General features: G+C 39.8%; 1 protein-coding gene across 3 annotated transcripts in view; it reads right to left on the bottom strand.

Annotated features, from left to right (window-relative positions):
- Positions 1–26,543, bottom strand: part of wwox (WW domain containing oxidoreductase) — a 185,598-nt gene that overhangs the window by 15,053 nt on the left and 144,002 nt on the right. The window contains exon 9 of one of the 3 annotated variants that reach the window (XR_010802206.1): positions 22,202–22,314. The exons of 1 other annotated variant lie outside the window; for it this stretch is intronic. Coding sequence is in view for 1 of the 2 variants with exons in the window: in XM_066668075.1 (XP_066524172.1) it covers positions 20,471–20,551 (81 nt within the window). In the remaining variant the exon portion in view is untranslated. Of the gene's footprint in view, positions 1–20,429; positions 20,552–22,201; positions 22,315–26,543 lie in introns of those variants that run through there. One more of the 3 variants, XM_066668075.1, reaches the window with a different exon arrangement.

The raw sequence follows: 26,543 nt of genomic DNA, 5'->3' as shown, positions 1-26,543 counted from the left end.
GCAAGAGAAAAACAGTGTGTGAGTGTGTGTGTGGCACTAAAGTGAAAGTGATGGTGAACTCGTTGATGAACTTAATTAGTTACAGCATTGAGCACCCACAGCCTGAAGACACAGCTCATTAAGATCAGGTGTGTAGATTAATTAATTAAGAGAGTCATCCATTATAGGCAGCTCCTCACTTGCCTCCACACTCTCCCAGCCTCCAGAACTGCATAAACCAGCACATGTTTATGAGAGGGTTTACTAGTTAATATCACAGTCTATTAAAAGGCAAAAAATAGGAAGATTAATAATTAATATGCCGAGTCACAGTGGAGAAGAATACAGACACCTTCAGAAGGAGCAAGTTCACTTCATGCACACAGTGGGATACACTGGCTGTGTTTGGTTGAGCAATTACCTGTCACACACCCGTCTGTGATCAAAAGCAGCAGGATTGCCAAATTCATACTCTGTGACAACATAGATCTTTTGGTGCACGCAGATGTTTCTGACACAATCTGTTTCTGAAGCTGCACTGTAAATCTTTCACTAGTCATAAAACTCTGAACTGAAATTTAGTTTTTGGCATTTTAAAACAAACAAATCAAACAGTCTATGAAACAACACATATGGAGTTCAGATAAAACATGGGCCTTCTACAAAACAGAGCTCATTACACTATGAACAACAACATTATGACCACCTCATTCCACTGTCCATTCTCTCAACTCCACTTACTTTACACAAGCACTTTGTATTTCTACAATTGCAGAACGAAATCCATTTGTTGTAGTTAGGACCCCCACAGGACCAACACAGAGCAGGTATTCTTTGGGTGGTGGATCATTTTCAGCGCTGCAGTGACACTGATGTGATGGTGGTGTGCTGGTACGAGTGTTTCAGACATAGAAACACCACTCACTGTCCACTCTGTTATACACAACTACCCCCTGGGTCCACCTTGTGGATGTAAAACCAGAGACATTAGCGGATCTTTTGCTGCACAGTTTGTGTTGGTCATCTCTAGTCCATCAGTGGACACAGGATGGTGTAGGCTGGCTGTTTTGGTTGGTGGACTATGCTCAGTCCAGCAGTGACCCTGAGAGCTTTAAAAACTTCAGCAGCACTCCTTTGTCTGATCCACTTATACCAGTGAAACACACATTAACACACCACCACATCAGTGTCACTGCCATGCTGAGAAAGATCCACCACCCAAATCGTACTTGCTCTGCGGTGGTCCTGTGGAGGTCTTGACCATAGAAGATCAGGGTAATAGGGGCCAAACAAAGTATGCAGAACAACAGGTGCACTACAGTCTGTAATTGTAGAACTACAAAGTATTTTAATGTATCATCTGTCTGTGGTAAGCATCAAATCTCAGTGTATTTCATATTTTCCTTTTCTACTTTCAAGTAAACTCTAGCACTGGAGAATTCTGTCTTTTTGCTGTTGTTGTTGTTGTTTGTTTTTTGAGCATGTTGCAAGCCAGAGAAGAGCAAATATCACACTTCAGTGTTGGCCAAGACATTCATGAAGCAGGTACAACCATAAGCTCACACACAGGTTAGTTTACCAGGGCATTGAATTGGTTTTGATTCACCGATGTGAGGTTCAGAGAAACATTTAACATCAGTATTTATTCAAATGATCTTACATCATTTGTTATTTGCATTTCAGTTTCAGAAGGAATGTTAGGCCTATGAGAGAACGTGTGCATGTGTACGCTCCACAGTGTGAAAGATTTTGTGAAGTGCCCATGATAATTGAGATTAGTCTATTACCGCCATGACCTTTCTATGTCTTTATAGCCTCCATTAGATGGAAAGGCCCTCACCTTAACACAGAGATTAAGAGCAGCAGAGAAAATGTATTCTTTCATTAAAAACACCTTGCATTATTAATACTCAGGAATGTATTTGGTGAGGAACCTTTTCCATTGTTCCTAATTCTCTTCCTTATATCACACATTAAAGCAGGAGATTGAAGGAACTGACATAAATACAGTGATTGTAGTGTTATGTCTGACAGAATGTACACTGAAGGAAACTGTGCCTTTTCTTGATTTATATTAATATACATATATGCAGAATACTGAAATATCCTTTCTGAAAAAATGCTAGTTGTAGTTACAAAACAAAAAATTTAGATATATTGAGGAATGTGATCATTGCAACATTGTTTATGAATAGGTGGTATTGAAGGCTGGCTTGTATCTTCATGTTTTTCACCCCTTTGTCACCCCTTTGCAGACGTAATCACATTATCAATCATACTACGCTTATACTGTGAGTCATAACACGTTTTAATTGACTTCATTTGTGAATCAAATTTGAATGTAAATACTTCTGACTTTTTCTAGACTGGCATCGGATCGTCTTTAATCTACTGAAGAACACACAAAAAAGTACTGATAGAGAGAAGCAGAAGAATCTGGAAATTACTTGAGTTATTTAACCGTGAGGGGTCTTTGCTCAAACTGTCCGACTGCAGTTTCAGCAGACAATGAACTCCAAAGTGCAGCAGACTTTCAGGGCTGAATGTGAATGGCTAGATGGGTTTGACCAGGCTCTCCAGCAGGCTCCTGTCATCAGGATCCAGACAGCAGGTCCCTGTGGGTCCCTCCCCTCTTTCATCGGCCCATATCAAAGCACATCTTCTGCCCTTTCATAACAGCATTAATAACAATCACTGCTGGGCTAATGACCAGGTGGTTTGTAGTCTTTAAAACGACAAATGGAGTATAAGGGCACTGTCAGAATATCAGCAACAAATCAAACATGACCCTGGATTCAACGTGCGCTAGTCTAATATGAGTCATGTGCTTGTAGGGTTGGAGACATAAAGAGTATATTCAGGAGTTTCATCACCTGCTTTGGAGTTGATCAGAAATAGATGTGGATGGAAACAGCTCCTGTGCTCTGATCAGCGTAATGAAGTGTGAGAGCTGTAAGAACAGACTAAAGGAGAAAGCCAAGGTGAAGCTCCAAGTTAAAATCCACAGCTATTTGTGCATGGGTTCAACAGAGAGGCTGAACACAGAGCCGATTCCTCACTTGAACTGCGGTCCAGACTGAAAAAGGTTGAGAAGTTCAAGGGACAAAAACTTTTCAACTATATACTTTTTTAAATGTCATCTCTTTATGTCCTCAGCTCTTTAATGTCTTTCAGCACAATATCGTTATTACTTCAGACTAAGCCAAGTGTGAGATAAATGCATAAATGAAACAACATTTAATGAACTTTTCATAAATGAGCTTTTAAAATTTTTTTGTAAACATAAAAATTACTTATTTTCTCATATAACATGCCATTTCCCAAGACTGACCTCGGCCCAATTGAATACATATTCTTAGGCAAGAAGAGTGCATAAAGTCAATATATAAATGGCAGATCTACTAACACATTCACACACACACACACAGAAAAAATGGACTGTATGCCACCTTTGTGTGAATAGGACTCTTTGGACAAAGGGGGACATAAATAGGATTTTTCAGTAGGTTCATGTCTCTTTAGAGTTGAGTGGAGCCCAGGAAAAGCCCATTAATGTGTGCCTTAACCCTGCTGCCCATGTCCCCTCAGGCTTAGAGTGACCTCTCCTCATGCCATTCCTCACTTTACCTTACTACATTACTATTCATACCCCAAAGAAAGGCAGGTCAACCTTGGCTAAGCCTTATTATAGCACAGAAATGTAGATCAGAGCGACTATAGCGCTCAGCTGCCTCTGAGAGGATAGACCTCAGCCAGATGTGAAGAAGGTTCATGGAGCAGTAGCTAGAGTTTAGATGAGACAGTGTGGATGAATAATAAATAAATATATAGACGACCCTTCCAATTAGAAGACTTGGCTATTTCAGCTGCAGCTTTTATTAAGCGGACACTCAGGCAGTTTTCCACAGGCTATTTCTAAAAGCAGACGGGGACAAGTGATCAGTGACTTTTAACACAGTACGGTCATATGATGCTAAAAAACAGATGATGGCTGATCGACTTGTATGTATGCATGGTATACATGGAAGAAAATATCGCAGATTTGCTTTCTGACCAAAGAATCAGTAACCAGTGGTGAACTGCAGCTGTGTGCAGAGAGAGAGGAATGCTGAACCCCACTCTGGTATTGACTTCATTAGTATGTTTATGGGCTTTAACCAGTAGCTCATCAGGGTAGGAAAATGAAGCATGGGGTTTACTCTCACTCATTTCACTCTCTCTCTCTTCTCTCTCTCTCCTCTCTCTCTCCCCCTCCCCTAAACAAACTAATTAAAGCTGCCTCTGCTGGATGGTGAACTGCCCGCCTCCAGCTGCCCCTTCCCTCCAATTAAAGACAGTAATCACTGTCAAAGCTCCGCCTTTACCTCACAATTACACCCTCACCTCTGCCTCCTACTCCGTTTCACTACCATGTGCATGTGCGCACACACACACAAAATATTCAAAAAAGAAGAGATTCTATATAATTGGATTTAAATATATTTTGTGACAACAGACCAAGCTCTACTTACCTCCCAGTCCCAGTCCCCCAGCTGCTCAGGGAAACACACTGACACTGAATGCTCAGGAAGCGAAAGGTGTCAAAAGGCCGGTGTGTGTGTGTGTGTGTGTTCTAGGCAAGGGCAAATGGATTGTTTTTTCCTTTCTTGGCAGCTGGCTATACCCTTTCTGCTCCTGCTTTAACACTGAGGTCAGGAGTGAGTGTATGTGTGCATGTGTGTAAGAATGGGTGTGTATGTGTATGTGTTTATGGCCAATAGTTGAAGGGCCTAGAAGCTGTCAGAGGGGACTTCTTTTCTCAGTGTGATATAGCAGGGGTCAGGAGTGGTGCGCACACACAAACATCAGAGAGAAACAACCACACTTACTCTGAACAGTCTGTCACTGCACCTCGTAGGGAAGCAAACCACACCCACCACACAGCACATGATCTCTCTCACTCTGTCTGTATGTCTCTCTCTGACACGCGTGCACACACACACACACTCATACACATTTTTGTGCTTTTTTTATGCCTATTGCCAGCTTGCTCAAGCTTTTATGAATATTGGGAAAAATCCATTTATACTAATAAAGTGTAGTGCACAGTAATGGTTGTCTGATATGCGCATGGGTTAAGACCAGATAGCATTTTTTTTAAGTAAAACATTTATTTTTACATTTTAAATGTAAACAATACTATGAAACAGTCTTAAAGCCTTTTAATACATAGACAAGTGGGCTGTCTCAGTTCTTAGATATCTAAAATGATGCTGCCTATTAATGTGCCTTATTAGTATTTTCAAGGGTGCATTGAACACATCCTCGGCCACTGAAGTAGAACATGTTACATTCTAAGGACTGAAGGTGTTTCCTGATGTTTTTCCCATCAGGGAGTTTACCTTAAAGAAGCTCTGATTAAGGTTTGCATGTAACACTGTTTCGATGTCCTTCTCCCCACATCAAACTCCTGTCCATTTCTCTTTTACTACAAAACTATTATGATTTAAATAATACAAAATAATATTTCCATGCGGTTAATTGGTTTTGAGTTAATCTTAGTAATCTCATTTTTTTTAAGATTGGACGTTGGTGGGAATACAGACATCTTAGACAGCTGTGGGCAGTGGCCAATAAGGCAGCTCAGTAGGAACTGACACACTCTTTATCTGTTTTCTCATCTTCCACAGTGGCGCTCCTCTATAGTTTCTCTATAGTGAGGGACAGATTTTCTGTTGATACAGATGTTGTAATGAACTACACAGGCTTTGTGTTAGATAATCAGGAAGAGGATGGAAGGAGCCAATGTTACAGAGCAGTAAATCTAAGGAATGCAATGCAGAATAATATATAAAGCCAAAAATGATAGTACATTCTAGTGTAAGGGAAACAGTCCCCTGAACAACGTGACTGGATATAAATATTGTTAAATTAAAAAACAAAAATACATATTTTGAGGAAAAAGACCGACCTTTTGTATTCTTGTCTAACTTAGAAACAGCTGCTGGACAGAACAAGGATGGAGCAATGAATATCCATCACTGCCAGTAGGAAAGATGTCTTAATGTTTCAACATCTTACCGTAATTAAACGGTAAAAAAAGCTCAGAGAGCTTTTTACACACTACACACATTCACCAGTGGATACGGATGTGTGTGTATGTGCACTTGCAAGGTTGGACATGCTAACATAGCATGCATTTATTACCTAGTTTACGTGCTTTTGACAGGCGTGCTGCCCTGCCCATGATTACATTACACCGCTGGGCTGGGGAAGGTCGTGCCGAATACTGTAGAAAAGATCATATTTTTTAAAAGGCGAGGAAGCAGAACACAGCCTAGCCCAGCAGGGCCCACTGTTTACACAAGCGCTTAATGGATGCTTTGCAGGACAGAGTGGGGCTGTGAGCATGTGCAGCTAAAGAACACACAAATAATCACACTGCATCACCACTCTGGTCATGAATTTCCCCCTCTCGCCTTCATTTGTTTACAGTTTTCCTGATGGATTAAATTTAGATATTTGTTGTTTGTTGGAAATTGTTAAGGCATGTTTAACGGCCACAATAAAACAGCCCTCGCACTTAAAGTAATTGATGTATGAAAAGTGTAGAGCTGGTGTGGTGAGCTCAAGTCTCAGTGCTCTTAAAGTGTTAACCCATTGCAAAGGATGAGGAGTAAACACACTGAAGGGGGAAAAAATATGGTAGATATAGTTTATAATGCACCATATTATAGTAAAAAACTCCATTACAGCTAAACTCTAGACTCCAAAAATTACTGAGAAATAAAGCAATCCACAATATTTATTCAGCCAAAACCAGTGTCAAAACTAACAGGACAGCAACTAAAACCTGGGGCTCAAGGGGAAGATGACACCACAGCTGCACAAATCAAGCACAAATATGACATATTTTACTAAATTAATACATACTGCCAAACATAGGGAAAAAGGCCACAAATTTGGTAGTAACAAAAAAAAAAAAAGAATCCTCTGTTGTTACGATGACAAGCTTATAATGATAGTGTATTCGGTTCTAGTGCCATAGAACCCTTTTCTAAAAGGTATAGAACCATCTATAGCACATTCTCCATCAATCTGAAGAACCCGTTCATGATGCAAAAAACCCTTTAATCATGCAAAAGGTTCTTAAAGTGTTTAGGGTTCTATAAAGAACAATTCCTTTAATGAAGAACCCTTATAGAAACATTTTTAAGGTTGTACATTTCGATTGTACAATTGTATATTGATTTGAGGTCTTATCACCCAGCACTACTTGTCAGAGTTCTTCAAAGCTAAAAAGGTCTATGCTAAAAACACTATATAAATACAATTAAACTGAACTGAACTACAGTGAATTTGGTAGAAATGTTTAATAGATGAAAGAGCAAATGAATACCCTCTTGACCTCTCCCTCTCACACATGAGAGGTGGAGAGTAAGACTCAAGTTTGTAAAGGAGAGTATTTTGTGTTCCAGACTACTGCTCCAGCAGTGTGCATGTGTGTGTTGGTGTGTATGTGGGTGTGGATAATGAGGTGTGACAGAGCACACAGAGAGACTAATGGCCTGTGAAGTCATTAGAGCTCTCTCTCTTTCTCTGAAACACACACACACACTCATTTCAACTGTTTTTGGGGCATGCCTCCTCTGAGCTGTGTGTAAGACAACGCAGAAATGTGTTTGTAATAGTGATGAGATGTTTAGGAATTTTAAGGACATGCCTCTGTATAAAACACAGTATTATTCATAACATTATTCCATAAAGCTCTGCACAATTACAAATATTTTTTAAAAGTCACAGTGCATACAATCAGCCAAATCGCCCCAATCTCTCCACAAAATACACATGCCAGAACAAAACAGGTTTGCATATTTATAATCTAAAAAATAAACAGTAGCACCACAAGTGATTAAATTGTAGTTAATTTTCTGGTATCACTAAAGAAATGTTCATTAAAAATTATATAATTGCACTTTAAATATAATATTGACACTCATAAAAATTGGCCACTAACACCATGATGAACTTTCACCTCCCAAAGCTTGTCAAAGCATGCTCAGATCTGACTGATTCCATCTTGCCCTGTGGATTAGCTTTAAGCTAAGCTATGGGACATCAACTATGTTTCTAACAGTCACTGTTTCATTTGAACTCTCAGTGACTTTAGAGCCCTCTCATTCAGTGAACTGCACCTATCCATCTCTCTCCCTCTCTCTCTCTGGACTATGAGTGATAGGCGGAGAGAGCAGGGGCCGGGTGAGAAATGACCCTGTGCCACACCATCCATCCATCAGTCCTCTTTCTCCCCACAAGAGAGATGGAAGCAGAGAGAGAGAAAAACAGAGAGACAAACAGACAGGAAATGCATGATCAAAACAGTAAACATAGCTATCATACACAGTGGTACTGATGCTGTAGCAAAGCATGTTTATTTATTCTTCTGTGTGCTATTTCAATAACGGAAATCTATGAATCAGTAATGAAATTAAAATAATTTTGGAACAATCTATTCATTACAAAATGCTCACACAAATGTTTTGTTATGAGAGTGGGAATATGACTATAAAGAAACACATTGAGCTAGTTTTGTGAGTGTGCTGTACAGTCAGTTTTACGCTACTTTTAACTGTTAGAGAATATGTTTTTTTTTTGCAGATAAAACAATCATCACATTGTGGAAGTTACAACAAACTATTAACACCTTCCTGAGCTTGCCTATATGGAAATATTTCTAAGAAAAAGCAGTAAGTTTATTAATAGTCTGAGTTTTGCAAGTTATTGTGCTGTAGGTCAGTAAGTAACATGTTGCAATCACATATTGTCAAGGTCCAAATCAAAACATGTACCTCAACTTTTGTTGAATTACTGTTGCCTGCATAATTTGAACACAGTAGCTGTCCTTCACATTGTGTAAACTTTCACGATGAATGGACAAACAGAAATGCTCCAAACTTACTTGGAATAAAATGCTTTTACATTGACATCCATTGAAAATTAAGAAAATCTTTTCCTTCTCCTGTAAAGTTACTGATCGGAAGATACATGTTTTTCTTTATACAGTGTCGTTATGTGGATACGTTTTATATATTTGGCATTTTTATGTAAATATTCCTATATAAATGTAAATATTTAATAAAAAGAACGGGTTGTTCTGGTACTGCCATACTGTAGGTGTGAGCACATGTACCAGATGTAATATGTTATATGTGCAATGACTGTGTAATATACTATGCCACAGAGCTGGTTTCTAAAAGCTTATTCATAGAACAACAGGGGAACTTCAATTGAATTCAAAAACAAACACAGACAAAATTACAAAAAAATCTAACAATCCTTATCATATCATCTTCTATGTAGGGCTTCTTTTCCTGATGAGGTCTGAAGCATATTTAAAGCAAGAGCACTCTCAGTTAGAGGAGTGGAAATGTAAGTGTGTGTAGCTGCGATGGGCCGATCAGGCGGTGCTCTGCGTTATCCTATTAGACCAGTCTGTAAAAGCCTGCTAATGCAATGTCAGAGAGATAAGAGATGAGAGGGGAGAGAGGCAGCGCTCCAGTCAGCACTGCAGGCCCTCCGCCTGCCTCACGCCTGCTTCTCCATGAATTATGACATATTACACACATTATCTGCAATTAAAAAAAGCTTTAGATTGGAGGAAACAGCCCATATCGGCCTCCTCCATCTCTCTCGGTATAATCTCTCTCTCGCTCTCTCTGATTCTGTCTGTCGGATTCTTATTCGCTCTTGACAAGTTGGGGGTTTGAGTTTAATTTGATTAACTTCTGTGCTGATGAATCTAAAGATACACACAAAGGAGCTTGTAGAGATTTGTAAGTGCAAAAAAATCATATGTACCCTCACACACATGCTATGTGGACAAAAGTGTTGAGACACACCACCTAATCACTGAATTCATTCAGTCTCATTACCACAGGTGTATAAATCCAAGCACATAGCTGGGACAGGGGAGTCTGTCCAGTGCTCTTAATTATTATAATTCCACAGAGATCCTGCCAAAATTCACAGACCTCCTCCAGCAGGCAAATCTCTCTCTCTCACACACACATGCTCATATCTGTACTGGTTTTGTCGGTGAGCTGTTTAGAAAAGATGGTGCTACTCTAGACCCATTAGACATACTTCTCTGTCTGTTAAATTCTATAAAGGTTCAGACATATTTCAAGCTCTAGTGTGTGTGTGAGCATGGGTATGTCATTTATCCACCTTATTTAGCCAAATAGTGTGTGTTACACTGAAATCTCATCAGCTGATTTCTCTGAGTGCAGGGCCTCTTCACTCACAGCTCAACAATCAGGGATTGAGACATTAGTGTGTGATGTGTTATGTCTGATAGATAAACACTGGGTGGTGATGAGAGAGCCTGAAGTTGAAACAGCTGGAGGCGTTAGGTGTCAGTCGCTTATTAAATGTGACAGTGAGGCTCAGAGTCAGGAGTGTTTTGAGGCATTTTCACACAGAGGAGCGGGAGACTGGTTCACTAAGCACATAACACACAGACACACACACACACAAATGTTTGTCTGCGCTACCTCAGTGAGTTGTTTGTGAGTGTGTGTGTGGTGTATATGTGAGAGTGTATGGCTCTGGAGGCTTAAGCAGATGTGCAGGATCAGTGTGTTTGCAGTGGGTAACAAGGTGTTGCAGCCTGCGGCTCTCCATGTGCTCTGTGTGTGTGTGTGTGTGTGTGTGTGTGTGTTTTCCAGTTTGTCTTTATGCACTTCTCACTGTGTCAAATGCACCATGATGTTTGTGTGTGTGTGGGTTTGTGTGTGTTGTGCTGACACTTTGGTTGATGTATTGCTAATAGATAGCAGATAGCTGCTGAATGATTTGTGCACAGCTATACATCAATCTGCATTTGTGTGCATGTATGTGTGTGTGTGTGCGTGTGTGTGTGTGTGTGTGTGTGTGTGTGTGTCTTCACATCTGTAACTGTACCTATAAAGATGGAGTTTTAGGGTAAACAGGGGTATAAGTTTTAATTGGCTTTGGTCCCATCTCTTTTACAGAACTTTCTGTTTGAGTCTGACCCATCTCTCTCGGTATAATCTCTCTCTCGCTCTCTCTGATTCTGTCTGTCGGATTCTCATTCGCTCTTGACAAGTTGGGGGTAAATAAATAAGCAGAATGCCATGTCAAATACACTCTTTATTACTCACACACTGACTGTGCCCAAAAATAGTATGTGGTATGTGACCGGAACACCAAAGATGACTGCATTTCATCATGGCACCCAGAACACCACGATGATAGCGCTGTCTGTATACTGGAATATTAGGTGAGAGTAGGCAGTATACAGACAGAGTTATCATCGTGGTGTTCTGGAGGCCATGATGAAATGCAGTCATTTCCAACATTATTTCCAACACTGTAAAAGCATATTTAATAGAACAGGATATATTATTAAGTATTTAACATTGGTATTTAAGTATTTTCTTCAGTTTAAAATGATAATATTTCTTTTGAAGTTGTTGTGATTGTGTCTTTAAACATGATATAGATGTCTTTAAACAAAAAGATGTCTTCGTGTCTTTAAACATGTCTTTCTAAACATGAGTAATATACCACTAGCTAGTGTTTCCTACCATTATTATTATTATTGTTATTTTTTTTTTTTTTTTTTTTGACAGCTAAAATGTAAGGCATTATGCCACTGCAAACATAGAGTTCTACTATACCTTACTGCTGGGGTAATTCCAGACCCTAAGGACATGTACATGAGTAGCATGCTGGGATGGGAATGTCAAAATTGGTACTGTATAGTAGTACACTGAGCAGGAAGCAGTTTATACAGCACAGTATGCAATATAGTAATATGCAATTTCAAATGCACCCCAAGTCTGAATTTTTGAGAAATATCCTTCCCCAAAGTGACCATAACTTATCAGACAAGTGTTTCTAACAGTTTGTGATAATTTCAGCCAGTAGCTCACAGACAACCTTCTGAATCAAACAGTTCAAGAAATGCTTTTCAACATTTCAAATGACTTTAGTTTGCATACATGTCCATAAAGTAGTGTTCACATGCTGTGATGATGTAGCAAGAAAGTAGGTGTAATTGTATATATAACAGACACTACATACAATATAAAAATACTTTCTACAAAAAAACTGCATTGGTGCATGCTCTTCATGAATTCATTTGCAGTTTACTTTCCACCCCATTCCCCACTATTTAATGAGCATGGATATTAATGCCATAAAACAAACAAAATAAAAAACTCAACAAACTGGTAGGGATGAAACACAACATTGTGGCCACCAACTTTCAGTAATAGAAAATAAAGTGTATAAAACCTGGGTCATTAATCAAGCACCAGAAATGTTTCTTTGGTAAAGAATTTACATTTCAGTGGATCAGTAATATTTTAAATATTTTGCCCTCACTCAACATTAGAAGTCAATTTCAGACAAATATTTGAAGCTGATAAAAGGGGGTCGTGATATTCTGTGTCAAGGTGTTTCATTACTGTCTGCAGATTTGTGCAGACAGACCTAATACTTGACTTCCCATCATTTGCATCTTATATTTTACTGAAAATAGTACAAAGATTTTTTTTTTATATATATATATATAGGTATGGGGTTACATTTGTGCAGATGGCATGGGTGACTTTACATTTGTGAAAGCACTGTTAATGCTGAACGATATATGCAGGATTTGGAGGAACATGCCGCCATTCAGACAATGCTTTTCAGGGAAGGCCTTTCACTAAGACAAGGCTAATCCACAATCTGCATAATGCAATCTGGTGCATTATGAACAAAAAGAAAAAAAAAAAACATTATAATGGAGACCCTGTAAAAGTTTTGAAAAGGTTTAATTTTCAAAACTACAGCGACTGCTCTCCTCGGTGCTTGAGCGTTTACACAGTGTGGTTAAAAGAAGAGATGATGCAACACAGTGGTAAACATGCACCTGTCCCAACGTTTTTGGAACATGTTGCTGTATTCAAATTTATAAAGGGCAAATATTTGTAAAAACAATAAATAAATAAATTTTTTACATTTGAAATGCTGCCATTGTACTATTTTTTAAAAATAAATACATGGTTTACTTGCACACCACTGAATTTTAATTTAATTATTATATATTTTATTGTTTTCATTTTGCACAGTGTCCCAATTTTTACACAAAACCATACTGTAGCAGGTCGTATACACAATATACAAACAAAAATCTTTCTGCACCCATTCTGCACCCCTGCACCAATCGGAAAGCACAGAAGTGTGCGAGAGACTCTGGTACAATGATGCTGACCGTATTTAACTTGGTACCAAAATCTCTCACACAACGTTTAATTCAGACTCCTTAAGCATGTCAATGAGCCAAACCCAGATTAACTATGATGAAATTTTAATCTAAAACTAACAAACTTGTCAGCTATGTGACTGTAGTTCAACAGTAGATGGCATAGGCTGAGAGGAGCAGGCGGCTGTGCCCTACTGCCACTACGCTGCTTGCTCTCCATGGGTTCCATTTCTCTGGTCTACATTAAAAAAGGAGTTTTCATTATGCTCTTGGGAGATACACCACTTAAAAATCACACCATTATCATTTCTCACATGCCAAACAGCTTGCACATTTTTATGCCGACATAATTGCCTGAGTCTGTCATGCAGGCGAGTGGAAGGCCGGCCATTCTGAAGCAATGGGAGGGAAAAAAGAGGACGAGGTATTCCACTCACTCTCAATATGAAAAAGGTCAAATAAATAGCCACTTAAAATTACTGTCAAAATATATCCCATTCACTCAAATTAGACTGCAGTAATTTAGCAGAAGTCTAGTGCTAGCCTAAACGGTTAGGTGATGGAGGAGCGTGTGGAGTTGTAAATGTGGAGTGTGTGTGTATTTGTAAACCCTGTTGGCAGTGTTTTGTGGCCTGTTGGCCTTTTCACGCACAAACCTCATAGTGCTCTGTACTGGATGAGCGATTGGGCCCATTTGAAGAAGTTGAGTTTAACAAATGAGCTAATATCAGTTTTCAAAGCACGGTATATATCCAATCAGTCAAATGGCCCCAACCAATCACATGGGGGTCTTAAGTGTGTACCTGTTTAAAACAATCTTCTCTTCCTGCGTGTCACCACATAAACATTTATCATGGTGACAGGGGCGCAGGAGAAGCCCCCCAGTATCACTCCACTGGGGCCTCGGCACTCTGTCAGACGAACAGTTGTCTTTAATTATGCCTGCAGATAAAGGCAGACGTGGCCAGGCTGGGAAGATTAACTGGGGGCCTATTTGATCACATTTGACTAATTTCTGGCATAAATCTTCACCACTGCAGTCTCACAGCCAGACCATTATCCTGAAATTGACATGCCATTTTTTCACTCTTTTCCTTGTGTTGGAAATATGAAAGTAAAGAGAGTTGGGGCCACATCATGACAACACAGCCATCACAGAGTACAAGTATTAAACTAGTATTTATGATGCCTCTATAGCAGCCAGTGTAATTGAATCTATGCAGAACACTCAACACATGCCCCGTGGAACATAATCAAATTAAAACTCTCACAATTTTGTTTTCATTTAGACTTTTAAGATAAAATAAAAATGAAAAGATTAAAGGTTTGTCCCAAAGAATTAAGCAGATATGCAAATAACGCCAAAGTGTAGCTTGTACCCATGAAATGAAACAGAAAAGCAATTAGCCAAAATTTGCATTATGAACTAATTGGATCTATGTTTAATACAGCAGCAAGGCACTGCAGAGTTCAACAGTTTAGAATTAAATCTGATTTACTCTCCTCTCCAATACTCAGGCATTAGAAGATAATATCATTTGCATAAGTTGGGTCTAATTTGCAAGCATTTCAGGCGTGAGGGGTGGGGGTTACATACAACTGAATGGATATATTCGGAGTGAGACCTTGTGATAACCATCAAGCAGCAGACACAAGATTCTTCAAGCTTCAACATGCCTGTATGTCTGGGTTGTTGTGTGTTTGTATGAATTATCATATCTAGTTCATATACAGTAATAATTGATCCATGACGTTGGCGACTATCTAGTGGTATTAAAGCACACTGAGAGATGGACTGATGAGTATTTTGTAAGGTTAATAACAATCACACATTTGAGAGGCTCATTAATGCATAGTGACACTTAACTGTCTCAGGCAAATAAGTCTTGGAACAAACATGGTCTTTAATCAATTGTAAACCAGGTGTACACTACACAAGTGAGCGTTTTTATTTGAAATTAATAGTGCACGTTCTTAAAAATATACAGATAATGTCTTAAAATCTTTTATATTTACATTCATAGGTCATTAATTATAGTGTCTTTTAGGGGTTTTATTAGTTTTTTTTACAAATGTACACTGGCTATTTTTATTTGAGGGATTGGAGGAATACTGGTCAGTCAACCATCACATATATTCATCACATATATATATATCACATATATTGGCTGATTTGATCAATCTTCCTATCAATAAAATAATTAAAAAATATATCATATGACTTATGATGTTTTATTCGTTAGTGCACCTAAATAGTGGGGATATAATGTGGGAATAGGCTGTAACTGAAGAGATTAATATGAAAAAATATGTGGCTCTGTCTGATGGATGTTGACTTCTGTTGGGATGTGCAGATCATAAGATTATAGCAGCTTGAGTTCTATATCATTTATAACTGATTTCAAACAAGAAATATTTGTAAAAAGAGTTAAACAATTTTGAAGCACAAATGAGTTATATTTAATACTTTTCAAAACTATAATATTTTGCAGGTAACAAGTTACACCAACATTTTAAAGCACAGTATACCAATGACATGTCATACTTTGAGTGAATTAATCACCGAACTGCTTGACTTCTACAAATTTGTCAAAAGGCCCTAAGCACACTAAATCTATATTAATGTTCAAAATAAAGTCTCTGACTCATGGTCACATTTAACAGTTCTCAGTTCCAGCACTGTTCTGCTCTCAGCCTCCTCTTAGCTGTCTTTGTCTCCTCTTTGTTCTTTCCATTGTGTGAATATTTCAGTATCATTTCCCCAGCCTCACTGGACTGCTGCTAACACCAGCATCACTGTCCCTGTTAGCTCTATTAGCCCTGAAGCCATGAAGCCAGCGCACCAAGCCAAGCTGTCACGTCTGGGGGACGTATGAGACACTAAGCGCAATGGCCATGATGCGGTAAAAATCGCTGTTGTGTATACACAGAGTGTCAGAGGCGGCCCCATCTCCCCGGCTTTCAATTAAACCAGGGGAACATCCGGAGAGAGGATTAACAACGAGAGGACAAGTGTACGGGTTAATACAACAATGTATGCTGTGAAACAAACAAATGTGTGGGCATTCTCCCTCTGTGTTCGAGCTAAATCACATGTGATTACAAATACACACACACGCACACACACTCTCCCAACTCAGCAGCTCTCCAAATAAAGCATGCAAATGCTGGGTTGGAGCAATCTGGCCCAGAGTGCATAATTTAGCAGAAAAGGTGGCAGAGAGGGAGAGAAAGGCCGTGATTATGTGTACAAAACAAGAGGGACAAAACACCAGAGACGAGCATAATAACCAAACATGAGCGCTCACGCCCTAATGATAGCACCAGGGAGGAGGAACAGTTGCTGCTGAACCAAGCAGAAAATTGCTGGTCATTTGTAAACAGGTAACGATGTGGACCAGGTGTGTGAGCATATGTAGCTGAAAGGAGGGGTTTCCTTGAGTGTGAGTGTGTATGTGTGTGCGTGTGTATGCGTATGCTGTCCAGCATGGTCCACTGTTAGGCTCATTAGTGGGACCACTGCCCAGAGTTAGATGACTTCATCTGCTAGTGTACATATGCTGGAAGAGACAGGCAAATGCACACAAATATATATATATATGCTGTCACATTTGAGCTGATGACCACATTGGTGTCTACAGAACGTCGCCATATTTGACCGTCTTCTTCCAAAAGAGGAGACAATCACTCTTAGACTGCGTTCACATTACCAAACTCAACTGACTCAAATCTGACAAACAGGCTGTGTCCCAAATGGCTATGTGCTTCCTACATAGTGTCTTGCTCGGGTGAAAACACAAAGGCTTCTGCACCAAAACGATGTGCTGGATGTTAGAAAAGGAGCCACGTAGGTGAGAGATGAATATAAACTGATTTGTGTTAAGACATATTTTGCAATACTGAGGAATAGAAGGTGTTGTTTAAGGACCTGCATCATGCGCTACACCGGGCTTATATTTCAAGCTTAATTACATCGAATGAAAACGTATAGAAATATATTTTAACTGGAAATCCAGCATAAGCCATTGTCTACAGAATTGATTTCAATTCAGTGTCAGTGGCCCTTTCACAGATACTGAAGCCATTTTGTACCATGACTGTCTTTTTTTTAATGATGAAATCATTTCAGACGAGTAGTCATTTGTTGTCAGTTGTGCAGTGTGACATTAGAGAATTACCTATTTTAAATTTGACATACATTTTAACATACATTTCTCTATTGTTTGCATAATCTGCATAATGGTTGGACCATTGCCCCCCTTTATATGTGTTACTTTATAATGAGAATATGTATAAAATCAAATTTAATTTCATGCAATGAACAGTGTTAAATAATGTGATAGGCTTCATGTAATTATTGTAGTATTTTTAGGGGAAAAAAAAGAACTGAATACAAAAATTAATGCAAGATCCACTTTTATCTGAACCAATGCTTAATTACATGGACTGGACTACGTTTATTTGACCCTGGTGGGTTCAAGTGTGTGTTCACTGTTTTACACACACACACACACACACACACACACACACACACACACAGCACTCAGAGGTTAAACAGCTGTAAGGATTTTTGACACACTAGTTATTGTGTCATTGTCCAGTGAGCAAATCTTTTGCAGTCAGGCATGAGATGGCCACCTGCAGGGCCTGATCACGTCACTCAGATACACACCAGGGTGTAAAAGTATCCCTTACTGAGGAAAACCACCTCAGCGCTGTGAGAACAATATAAGGCATTTACTGACACAGTCACTGCTGTGTGAGAGTTACAGTGAAATCCATTATATCACTTCAAAACAGAACACAGTATAATCTCCCCATGTCCTTGTTAGTAAACTTGGCTTTATTTACCTATGACTAGGTATCTCCTTCACGTTAAAGAATGGTTTTCGTCCTGTGGTCAGTATGTAAAAAAAGTAATTGCAATAGTAGAAATATAACAATAAACAATGAGCTTAAAAAAAACAGAAATGTATAGGGCCCCTTCTTAGAAACTTAAACCAATACAACCCAAAGCTTAACACTCATTCCAGCCTTACACAATATTCAACCCCAAATCAAAACTGAATCATGTCATATTCTTTAAAATGCAATATTTCATTCTCTGAAATAGATGAATAAGCAAACCGTAAATTGTATTATTTGAGTAATATTGCTTGTATTCTATTTTTTATGAAATTAATAAACTCATTCTTATCGCTCTCTTATCGATCTTAACGGCTCTCTGTGTTTCACCGAGGTGAAAAGGAAGGAGAACAGAATAGATCGGAGGTCTGAATCAACACTGAGAGCTCCACACACCACTGGAGCATGGCTCCAGATGAAGACAGTGGCTAGTAAATGAGCAGAGCATGGTTAGTTCCAACATCAGCTTGCCAGTGGATAGTGCAGTTAGCTCTTGCCACTGGACATTGTGGAGCTCCCTGCTGATTTTGGCGCTCACTGCTCTCTCTGCCTGTTGCTCCTTGGCTTCTGCAGCCAGAGCTGGGTTGACATGATCCATGGACTCTCGGCATCTGGTACTGGAGGAAGATGACATGGGGACGTACACTTCACTGGGATTTCTCAGAGTGGCTTCATTCAACAGTCCCGGATTAGAAAAAGGCATCATACAAGGAGTATGATGGCTAAAACACCTTCCGGATTCACTGTTATTCTCTGCCACGCCCTTAACGTGCATTTTTCAAATCAGATGGCTGGGTCCCGTTCAGTTTGTGGGTTTACATACACTTTAATTTGTGTAGTGACCTTTTCTGCTAACACCTCTTCTGAAACATCATTTAGTACAAAAATTTAATTAAACAATAACATCACAGAATGGTTTCTTTCTCACTCCAATAGCCCCTTATCACTGTATGAGAACAACAGTCACAACATCCCCCTCCTGCACAACACCATTCTTCAAAAGCAAAACGGTGACGTTTATTCACCCCTCACTCTCAGCTTTAGGTTAAGGAAAGATGGTAAACAATTATCAACACTGTTTACGTAAACAAAAAATCAGATCATTCAACACTCATGTTATATTTTCTACTGCGCTGTGAGGCTGTGATGCATCCACACAAACAAAGTCAGTTTAATTTTATTTACTGGGATTTATCTGAATGAGGACCCAACAGCCTTCTTTACTTCTCTTTTGTCTTATGAGTAAAACATGGATACTAACAGACTAGTCAACTAACCGCTACACAACCTCACATCCACCATACAATAACAATAAGCTTGGAACGCCACTTTTCACAATTCAGTTAGATCTGGACGGATAATATCATGACCGGCAGCTCAGTCATTTCCATTTTCCTGAAATATATCTCCTTAAGGAAGTGGTTCCCAAACATTTATGCAGTGGGATGAGAATATTTTTGAGATACAAGATGAAGTCATAATGTTTATTGTGGAATAATTATTAGTAACATGCATTACGGCATTATGTATCTCATTCATTTGCTCTGTTGTGCCACCTCCTGCCTGCAATAGCCCAAAAAAAATGCCTTCAGCATTCCATAATTAAAGCAAGTTGAATTGAACATTTACAGGCAAATGCTTCCCTTGCCCCACCTCCCCATATATCATCTCTGTCTGGATGTACATATGTGCCATGACTGAAGCCCAGCTTATGTTCCTGGGGTATATCATTTAGCAGTAGCACTCAATCCCTCATACACACACACACACACACACACACACACACACACACACACACACAGAGCTCTTTAGTCCCTATTAGCATCTCTATGCTAGGCATACAGTAATGCCTCTGATGGAAGGCTAATCGGCTGTTCTATCTCCTTCACCAGACCTTATCAACCATGACACACACTAACCTCTGCCAGCACATGAGCTAAACGGTTAGGTATTGGCTCCGGCAGCTCCACAGAGCAAACTTCACAAATTACCCACTATTTTCAAATCTGCTTTCCTCTGCATGACTCTAAACATCACCAAGAGAGATCACCAAGCAGCGGAAATCAATGGAAAACTGTTGATTTCGACACATGAATTTCAGCATCTCAACTGAACGCCTGAGGACACTGCTGGAAGTATGTTTGCTCTAAGATATCTCATTTAGTGGAGATCTTTAAACCATGGTTCTGTGAGTACATGTGAATATGTGTGTGAGTGTGTGTGTATGTAACGAAAAAAAAAAATTAATGGTCAAGCCTGAAAAAAATAGCCCAGTATTTACTGCTTAAACCACTGGAGTCAAATTACACTGATCTGCCTCCAATCAGTTTGTTAAGATGATTTTGTCCCGTGTTGTTTAGTTATTGCTTGTGAAAGAGAAAAGATAAATAAAACCAAGCATTTAACTCTTACCTGTGTGATGAAGAAAGATCCAGAGGCAGCAACATGTAAAAAGATAAAAAGGGAGAGAAAAAATGGAAATTAATGAATTAGTTTTAAAATATACATAGTGTTTGAGTGTTACAGCATTTACATCATTCAGTTTATTTAGAGGACACTGTGTGCTGGAAAACAACCAGAAAGTCAACAGAACTATCTGTGTCAGAGGGAGAGGGAGAGGGATAGAGAGAGAGAGAGAGAGAGAGAGAGAGAGAGCGAGAGAGAGAAGAACCTGTGTTTGTCCTTGTGATGAACTCCTCAGAGGCCTTGTTCACATCCATCTAATTCATCTCCTCGCTCTCATTCCACCTCACTTTCTTTCCTCTTTCCTTTCTCCCTTTTCTCAAAGGGCTGTATTGGAATATTTTGCATGCTAACACTTAGTAGTGTACACACAAGTGACAGGCCAGTGAAAATGTTCCCTTTAGATTACCAAAGGAAAATCCATCACTCCTTCACAAAAAGAGGTGGAAAGACCACCCTGTATATCATCGTCCACGAGCAGCAGGACTGGGGTCATTCCCCATCCTTTGCTGGGGTCAGGCAGGTATCCTGCTAGTGCTGTTGGGGGTGGAGGGCCATGAAACAGTGGTGTGATGGGTTGGGGGTGTTGAGGCTACTGTGCTGGGCCAGGCTGCAGCTGATAGAGCTCCAGCACTGAACCCCGCTGAGAGAGGAGCAACCCCTTACCTCCTGATCACCCATTTATCACTGCCTCCAGCACCACAGAGCAATAATTACTCTTCTACCACTATACCCACTAACACCACTACACCCACTGTCAAATCCAGCAATGAGAGAGAGAGAGAGAGAGAGAGAGAGAGAGAGAGAGGGAGAGAGAGAGAGAAGGAGGTGGGGCAGTGGGACAGACAATGGAGAAATAGAAGAGAGGTTGAGTATAGTTAAGTGAGGGAGTGAGCCAGGGGAAGACGAATATGAGAGAGAGAGAGAGAGAGAGAGAGAGAGAGAGAGAGAGAGAGAGAGAGAGAGAGAGATGTGTAAAGAGGAAAGTGAGAAAATGTGGGAGAAGGAGAGAGACATGGGCAGAGAGGAAAAGAATGGGGCAGGAGGAAAGACAGGTAGGGGGTGTAAACTAGGAGAGAAAGGCATAATAGTAATTAAGAGAGAGGGAAGAGAATGGACTACAAAGAGAAAGATGAGATGATCAACTTGTAGAAGGTCCAACAGCTTCAGTATTAGTGAGTGTTGAAGGAGGACCATAGAATACACAGCTGATGATGATGATGCCTGGATGGTTCACTGCAGATTTACACATTTTTAATAAAATAATAGAAAATTATATTTATATTTATAACTACAAACACCAATAGAGCAACGTCAGTTGTATGTCTACACAACATGATGTCTAAATTTAGAGCCATTTAGTGCGTTACCACCGACAGAAACCAGTTCACCAACCAGAAAATTTTGTTCCCAACTGGAACCATAGAAGAGTAGGTTTTTAAGTGCAAACCGTGATGTCATCCGTGGGTGTGTCGAGGTTCAGTAAGGTCAAGAAAGAGCTGAGAGGCTCAAATACAGCGTTATCGCAAGGTGAAGCAGGACTGGGTGATCCACAATTTTTCATATACATAAATAATAGGAAATAATACCGCAACACACCCTGTTTTTGTGTTTCTGGTCCTGTTAGGCGCGACACAATGCGCGCCGCTCAGAGCTGTGGATATTGGTTACGTTCTTCGATGTTCACTATCTCAGGAGGACGGCTCTGAAATCTGCAACATTTACACAGTATTATATCTCACTCTGGTATGACTCCATGGTAAACAAAGAATAAACAGTGACCTTGTCATGATTCTTAACAGTTTATCTTTGGAGCTGGCGTTGTATTCAGCAATGCCCCCAACGCCCCCTCTGATGACGTATTCCTGGTTCCCCTCTAAACGTGTAGAAACACGGGCCGGTTCACTGGAAAGAGCAAAGGTTTCAAGAATCAGCTGGTTCAAGTACCAGAGTTCTTTTGGTGGAAAAGCGCTAAATGTGTCTTTGTTGTGAAGCAGAGTACAGCGCCCCCTTGTGAAGCCATCCCTAAATGTGAGTCTGTGGGAAATAGCACTTCATGTGGAAGAATTCCTAACTGATTGTGAGTGTGTGTGTGTGAGAGAGAGAAAGAAACAAAGAGGTGTGTTTGTATGTGTGTATGGGGTTTCATTAACAAACAAAACAAAACAAAAACTAATTTCCAACCAACACCAGTTTTGATCAGTTTTATAATACATATTGATGATGTTGCCCAGTAGACATTTAATTGCTGAATAGTGATGGTCACAAAACTTTGCCAGCATTTGGATCCATAGTATTTCAAATTTGTGCTAACGAGTCTACTACAATAGATGGAGCAGAGAGAGAGAGAAGTTTAAATGTTCTGACAGCTTCATAAACCCAGAGGGAGTGACAGCTGGGACTGTGAATACAACACTCACCCCTTCTCTGTATTTTTTCAGCCATTCAATTGTGTTTGTCTTTTTTGTTCTTACAATAGTCTGGTGTGTGTGAGTTTGTAATAGTTTGCGGGTAGACAAAAAGGTTGTTATCGTTTTTAACCCCACTCAGTATAGTTGGCATTATTTAAACAGACCTTTTATAGGTTGGTCTCTTTGATGATTATGTCACACTTCCCCACTCTGAGGCTCTTATTTGGTTCTGACACTGGACATTAGTCGGATAAAACAAATTCAGGTTAAATTTGTATAGTGTGATCTCGACATAACGGGCCGTCTCTCTTAACGCTAGCTGAGATGTGCTAATGTGTCTGGCTATCAACTCCAAAACACAGTGACAGAGAGGATGGACAAACAAAGAGTGTTAAGGCTGTAGCAGAGGCATAGCCGACTACTACAACACTCACCTTTGCAACATCTAAAGCACAAACACCTCAGAACAGATGGGTTCTCATGTCTACTATAAAACAAGATGCACAAACATCCATAAGATCCAAATAAAACAAAAACACATGCAACAAAGAGTGTCGAACTAGAGAGAGAAAGAGAGATGTCTGTTTCTCAAAAGCCCACAAAAACCAACAGGTAAGACTCCAGAGCCAGAGCATAATTGAGATGACCTAATGGGATATACTCTATCTCTCCACACACAAACACACGCACACACACTTGGCAGTACATGCTCCTGTCCGTATAACACCTGTTCACTGGTCCCTTATGGAGCAATGTCAGTTTCAGTGAACTCCTCCGGTTTGATCTCTATATAAACCCAACAATGCTATTTACAGTCAGTGACATCTGACCACAGACACACACACCATTTAATGACACACAAGAGCCGACATAAAGCTTTCTCATAATAAACAAAAATACCTTTCTTATCTTTTCAAAAACAAACACATACACACACACACTGCAGTCTTACAGTAGGGGAGAAAAAGACAGATGCCAGAGTTGAAGGACGTTGGCCCTGGACAAGGAGACTCCTGGAAGGACAACAAACACAGACGCACATAAACAGACACACACACACAGACACTGTCTCATTAGGCTGTTCTCCACCCTGTGGGGCAGCAGTGGGCCGGTGGGCAGGGTGGCACTGAGCCTGCTTCCCTCAGGCAATCACACCCTGTGCCATCACACACACGCGTGTGCGCACACACCTGTCTCCACTACCTCCACCTCCAAACTTCTCAGACCAGCCAAGAGAACACTCTCAGATGGAATAAGGTCACCCTGAAATTCTCCATTCTCCTCTCCTCCAGGGACAAGTCTATAAAATCAATCAAATATTTCTTTCCAATAAATAAGGAAGAAACAATCCATATCATTTATTTAAGGAAGAATTTTAGAGATTTTTTTCCACACATTTTTACAACATTTTACACTTTTAAAAGCCTACATTTGTATTTATAAAAATGATTATTTGACAAACACCCACTGATTGGCCCTTTATGGACAGAAAGTGGTTTCTTTTATGACACTGCCACTTCATATTTTAAGTGTAGAGAGAAAAGATTAGAGAGAATTCATAACAGGAAAAGATATGAATTTGAGAGAGAACGGGGAAACAAGGTGGTAACAAATGTTCCACTGTATGCCACTAGGTTTTGATTTATATAAAGTGGGCTGACAGGGTGGAGAAAATCCGTTTGAAATGGTTCAAATCATAAACCTATTGTAAAAGCTGTTTCACATCTTGAACACCAAGCCATCAGTACAACCAGTGGAAGATGTTCTAAACTCTCACCTGGTAATGTCTAAGCACACACACAGGTAATAATGCCAGAAGACGAGTCTGCATCTCCACACACATATACTGCCTACACACCCAGGCCCACAGAGGGAGGTAAAGGTAGAGACAGGAAGCAAAGGCATGACTACAAAAACATTGAGGGAAAAAGACAAAGAAGGAAGGGGAGAGGGGGAGAGAGAGAGAGAGAGAGAGAGAGAGAGAGAGAGAGAGAGAGAGCAACATCAAACAAGGGAACTTGTATAAACAAAAACCAGAGGAATAATCAACAAACACTCAATTCCCCACCGTCCTTTGCTGCGCACACAGCCAATAGCCTCCCAGCTCAGAGATTCCATTAATAACAGTGAGGCCTGGAACTCAGGCCATTAAAGCTGCCCAGACGGAGCGAGGGAGCAAGTAAGGAGAAGGAGGAGGGGAAAATAGAGAAAAGTAAAACACGAGTTCAACACAGAAATAATTCCAATATCCATTCTGGGACTAAATTCAGGTGGGTTTTTGTTACGGGGGCAGGTGGTGAAATTAGTTTACTCCACTGAGAGTTGAGGTAATGGCAGCCAATGAGATTCCCACGCATTGAACAGTCACTCTATGAAATAATAATAATGTGTGAAAAATAATCCAACCCCCCCACCTACAGATGATACATCTGCGTTGAGTGGGGTTAACCAATCAAGAGCTTTACAAAGCAGGCTGTGAATTGCTACTGGACTGGTTACACTTTTGATAATCCTGTCTTTAGTGGAGAAAAGAAAAAAAAAGACATTGTTCATCTGCTGCTGAAATGGACACATTCTGAGCTGTAGAGGTGTAAAAAAGCATCAAGAATAGTAATAAATTACTGCATGACCATGAAGGTGCAGTATGAAAACGCAACAATGCACAGTGGAGGAAGGGCCATCTGTTAAATCATGATAAACAATGCATTTGCGCCGTTTGAACAACCATTATTAATCAACCCAGTACTGTATGTTCATAACATGCCGCTCACTCTCTCAGCCTCCCGCCCCTAATCTCATTAGTTTTCTCATTATTCAAAATCATATGATATTCAAAATATCATGAGAATATCCAATTGTAGCCTTAGTGCATCATCACACCCCTGATTAGCGGGATTTCTAGTTATATTTGTAGTCTACAGTAATGTCATATCCTGTTCAACCTCTTATTTAACTATGAGGGGTTTTTTTAATTAGGAAATTTACTAACCTAACACATTCATACCATGTGCTTATCACACCATTCGCCCTGTATCTGTGTACAGACCCACAGTAAACTAGATCATGTTTGGTTTGCACAACATATTTTGCCTTTTCCAATTAGACACTAAACACTATAGTATCTGTAGTAACCACACTGCCCCAGAGGACTCAGGATTAATCCTGTGGTTTCTCAAATCCCTTTGGAACTGATAGACTATTTTTTTAATCAGAGTTAAAAAAATTTTTTCCAAAGCTGTTTATTCATTGCATTCAGATACCTGTGTTTTTAATGCATTAGGTGGTGTCCTTACTGCATTATTTATGTTAATCCTATATCACTACCTTAACGTGACAGAGAGCAAGAGGCAAAATACTTATAAAAATGGAGACGAAACCAGCGAGACGCTCCAAGTACCTTTTTTACAACCCACAAGAGAGACTTAAACACAAGAACATCTTGTTTGTTCTCTCTCTCTCTCTCTCTCTCTCTCTCTCTCTCTCTCTCTCTCTCTCTCTCTCTCTCTCTCTCAATACTTTGAGAGAAGACA

The sequence above is a fragment of the Hoplias malabaricus genome, chromosome 4 (genome assembly GCF_029633855.1).
Source record: "Hoplias malabaricus isolate fHopMal1 chromosome 4, fHopMal1.hap1, whole genome shotgun sequence".
Classification (NCBI taxonomy): domain Eukaryota; kingdom Metazoa; phylum Chordata; class Actinopteri; order Characiformes; family Erythrinidae; genus Hoplias; species Hoplias malabaricus.
Note: the sequence above shows the minus strand (reverse complement) of the source record. Positions and strands in the feature narration are given on the sequence as shown.